At 46.7% G+C, this 4,743-nt stretch overlaps 1 protein-coding gene across 1 annotated transcript; it reads right to left on the bottom strand.

Moving 5' to 3' along the window:
- Positions 1 to 994: 994 nt before the first annotated feature.
- Positions 995 to 2,317, bottom strand: LOC106533820 (coiled-coil domain-containing protein 15-like). Its single transcript, XM_014030261.1, has one exon. The coding sequence runs from the start codon at positions 2,315 to 2,317 to the stop codon at positions 995 to 997; it is 1,323 nt and encodes a 440-aa protein (XP_013885715.1).
- Positions 2,318 to 4,743: the final 2,426 nt, after the last annotated feature.

Below are 4,743 nucleotides of genomic sequence, written 5' to 3'. Positions count from 1 at the left end.
CGATTAGTCGACTAATCGAAAAAAATAAACAGTGATTAATCGATTATAAAAATAATGGCACAAACAACTGGCGAGATACAGTAAATCTAATGTAACTGAACCAAATAAAACTGACATGCAAATTAGAGCTGAGCACAAAATACTTTCAGACATAAATAGTAGGGGTGCGACAATACATGTACCAGTGAACCGTACCGAACCGTATCGAACAATACAGATTTTAAAAATTTACTTTATCAACTTGTCTTCTGAAGATGCTCTGTGTTGAAGGATCAGTGGATCTGTGTTCAACTACTCCACCTAGGCTGTATTTTTGAGCTCAGATCCGATGAGAAACTTGCTGTTTCAGCAATATTCAATGTAAAAACTGTACTTTTGAGGTTAAATAAATGTTCATGATTTATATAAATAAATTACAAGTTAAAAGGGGCATGGAAATTTTTCTTTTTTGTATCGAAAAAATATCAAACCGTGAGACTAAAGTATCAAACCGAAGTTAAGTTAGATCAAATAAATCAGGTTAAAGATTGGAAAAAATTCTAGAATTACGATATTTATCAAATACTAGTTAAGGCTTGGCTGCTCATTGCACTTCAAGCACCTTGGTCACCAGCAAATGATAAAGATTCTTTCAAACCAGTTAATCTCAAACCAGTTAATCTCCAGGACAGAACTGGGCAGAACTGGACAGAAATGGGCTGGGCAGAACTGGCAGAACTGGACAGAACTGGGCATTGACCCCCACCCCCCGGGGGGGTGGGGGTCAATGCCAGCCCGTGGTATTAAGAGTAAACAAATAAATTACATCTGACTCAGGAGGTAGGATGTTGAACGCACAGGATGGAAGGTACAAAAAAAATCAACGATCAGAAAAATCTGTCAGGATGACCTGGGACAAAGTAAACAAAAGTCTGTATGGACTGCCCATGGCCCAGATCAAGGGATCAGCCCTGGACTGACTCTGGATCAGCTGTGACTGGCCCTGGAGCAGCTGTTAATGGTCCTGTGGCAGCTGTGACTGGCCCTGGATCAGCTGTGACTGGCCCTGGAGTAGCTGTGACTGGTCCTGTGGCAGCTGTGACTGGTCCTGTGGCAGCTGTGACTGGTCCTGTGGCAGCTGTGACTGGTCCTGTGGCAGCAGTGACTGGTCCTGGATCAGCTGTAACTGGCCCTGGAGCAGCTGTGACTGGTCCTGGAGCAGCTGTGACTGGCCCTGTGGTAGATGTGACTGGCCCTGGAGCAGCTGTGACTGGCCCTGGAGCAGCTGTGACTGGCCCTGTGGTAGATGTGACTGGCCCTGGAGCAGATGTGACTGGTCCTGTGGTAGATGTGACTGGCCCTGGATCAGCTGTAACTGGCCCTGGAGCAGCTGTGACTGGCCCTGGAGCAGCTGTGACTGGCCCTGTGGTAGATGTGACTGGCCCTGGGGGAGCTGTGACTGGCCCTGTGGCAGCGACTGGCCCTGTGGCAGCTGTGACTGGCCGCGTGGTAGCTGTGACTGGCCCTGTGGAAGCTGTGACTGGTCCTGTGGCAGCTGTGACTGGCCCTGTGGTAGATGTGACTGGCCCTGTGGTAGCTGTGACTGGCCCTGTGGTAGATGTGACTGGCCCTGGAGCAGCTGTGACTGGCCCTGTGACAGCTGTGACTGGCCCTGGATCAACTGTGACTGGCCCTGTGGTAGCTGTGACTGGCCCTGTGGCAGCTGTGACAGGCCCTGGATCAGTTGTGACTGGCCCTGTGGTAGCTGCGACTGGCCCTGTGGTAGATGTGACTGGCCCTGGAGCAGCTGTGACTGGCCCTGTGGCAGCTGTGACTGGCCCTGTGGTAGATGCGACTGGCCCTGTGGTAGCTGTGACTGGCCCTGTGGTAGATGTGACTGGCCCTGGAGCAGCTGTGACTGGCCCTGTGACAGCTGTGACTGGCCCTGGAGCAGCTGTGACTGGCCCTGTGACAGCTGTGACTGGCCCTGGAGCAGCTTTGACTGGCCCTGGAGCAGCTGTGACTGGCCCTGGAGCAGCTGTGACTGGCCCTGTGGTAGATGTGACTGGCCCTGGAGCAGATGTGACTGGCCCTGGAGCAGATGTGACTGGCCCTGTGGTATATGTGACTGGCCCTGGAGCAGCAGTGACTGGCCCTGTGGTAGATGTGACTGGTCCTGTGCTATATGTGACTGGCCCTGTGGTAGATGTGACTGGCCCTGGAGCAGCTGTGACTGGTCCTGGAGCAGCTGTGACTGGCCCTGTGGTAGATGTGACTGGCCCTGGAGCAGATGTGACTGGCCCTGGAGCAGCAGTGCCCCTTCTGTGGCGACAGTCATAAAGCAGGTCAGGGGCTTGTTGGTGAGGTGGGGTTTAGAAGGTGAACTGAGGTGTTTTTTTGCTCTTATGACAAACATTTTTTAAAAGTGCTGTAAATTATTTATCATCTCTCTGGTTTTACTTGTCCTATTAACACAGTTTAAGAAGTGGTGTGTAGTTTAAAGTCTGTATTTTTGACACAAACTTAAACAGATTCTTACAGCCAGCATTTCTTTCCTGCTAGAGTGATTTAAATCAATAATGGGACTTGGACATGACAGGTCATCTAGGGCCTTCAGGGGTTCAGTGTGATTATAATCATTACCGACTAAATGCCACAATTAATCGTGATTAATTTTTTTTGCTAATATTGCCTAACCATAGCTTATTGTGGGGGGTTGTTGCTCTGTCACATTGGCACAACATGCACATTCTTATTTTCTAATGAAAGTAATTCAGAATGAATGATCAGCATCAGCTGCTAAAACCAGAAAAAAAAGCTTTCAGCCATTGACATTTAACTTTCAGCTCTCCTACATTCCTTACTGCAGCCATCCTTGCAGAAAAATTGATTGAAAGTGCAAGACATTTTACAAGCATGGATATAAATAAGGAAGTGGAAGATGGCTTCTTGGCTTTTGGTAGAACTTAGCTTTTCCAGATCAGTGGGATTTTTGTGAAGCACATCTGCAAACCCAGTCCTGTTTGGACCTCTGCAGGTCAGACAGACTTCACATCAGAACCATCATTCAGAGTCAAAAATTGTCACATCTTTGGAAACAAACTACTTTTACTCCCGCAATTTTAGTTATAACAAACTAGGGTTGGGCAAAATCATGTGTGCAAGTATTAGTTTGAAAAACTGTCAACAATTATTATTTGCCACTTTCCAATTATCACAATTATTGCCATGCAATGACATATTTTTGTGTGCGACACGCACCACCATCAAAAACACGTATGAGGAAGTGCAGAGCAACTAATTCTTACCCTAACTCTACAAGCTTGTTTAATTACCTGAAACAAAGACATCCCGACGCAAAATGAAAGCCAGAAAAGGCAGACCAAGGCCACGTCTGCCACATGCAAGTTCAGTTGTCATCTTTTAATTGTCATATTAATCAGTATTGGATAAAAATCTAAATTAATTGTGATTTTTTTATTTTTTGCCAATATTTCCTAACCCTATAACAAACTCACACTATAAATCAAAACATAGACATGTTTGTCCTCCATCACAGGCTTGTTCACTTCTCGTATACCTTTCATAAAACACTGTAGAAACAAGGGTTCCATCAGAGTTTTCTGCTGCTCACAGTTCAAGAGTTTTATTTTCACACAGCAGCTGTTTGTTTGAGGCTTATTTGTCCATCTGTTTCTGTCTGCCTCTCGTGAACTTGGCAACCAGGGAGTGACAGACACAGGTATGTGGTTGCCGGTTACCATGATGACCATATGAGCCACTGGAAGAAGCTTCAACATTTAGTCTAGTTTCCTTTTGGGATGTTTTCCACATTATTCTTCCTGCTTGTATCTTAGTGTCAGGTTATCTGTATTTCCTGGTTCATCCTAATATTTTATCCATCCATCCATTTTCTATACCTGCTTCTTCCTTTCAGGGTTGCGTGGGTCACTGGTGCCCATATCCAGCAGTCACAGTGTGAGGGGCGGGGTACACCCTGGACAGGTCGCAAGTCCATCACAGGGCCACACATAGAGGCAATTTAGAGTTACCAATGAACCTAACAGTCATGTTTTTGGTCTGTGGGAGGAAGCCGGAGTACCCATAGAGAACCCACACATGCATGAAGACAACATGCAAACTCTAACCAGAAAGGTCCCCGGGCTGGGATTTGAACCGGCGACCTTCTTGCTGAGAGGCATCAGCTCTACCAACTGAGCCAGCACGACGGCTCAGTGGTTAGCACCGACGCCCCACAGCAAGAAAGTCCTGGGTTCAATCCCTGGTTCAGACCTGGGGTCTTTCTGTGTGGAATTTGCATGTTCTCCTCGTGCTCGTGTGGGTTTTCTCCAGGTACTCCGGTTTCTCCCACCCCACAACAAATGGACAATAGGTTGCCTTCAGGCCCAGGTCTCCCTTGAAAAAAGAGATCTGAGATCTCAATGGGACTTGCCTGGTAAAATAACAGTAAATAAATAAATAAATAATAAATGAGCCACTGTGCCTGCCCCAAAATATTTTAATCAAGGATAAATATAGATATAATGAGCTTTTTCAATCAGTAGTATTATGCTGCATTCACACCAAATGCGATTTCAGCATCAGGAGCAGCAGGTTTACATGCAAAGTCTATGGTGGACGCGCTTCAATCAGCGTCGGGAAGTGCTGCGGCGCCTCAAGCGCGATTAGAGCAGCGCGATTTGAATGATTTGAACGATCTGAACGATCTGAGCGTTAGACGCACTGAGGCACAAATCGCTGAAG

Source organism: Austrofundulus limnaeus, unplaced genomic scaffold (genome assembly GCF_001266775.1).
Source record: "Austrofundulus limnaeus strain Quisiro unplaced genomic scaffold, Austrofundulus_limnaeus-1.0 Scaffold1030, whole genome shotgun sequence".
In the NCBI taxonomy this organism is placed as follows: Eukaryota; Metazoa; Chordata; class Actinopteri; order Cyprinodontiformes; family Rivulidae; genus Austrofundulus; species Austrofundulus limnaeus.
The sequence above is the reverse complement of the archived record's forward strand: the minus strand, read 5'-3'. Positions and strand labels throughout refer to the sequence as shown.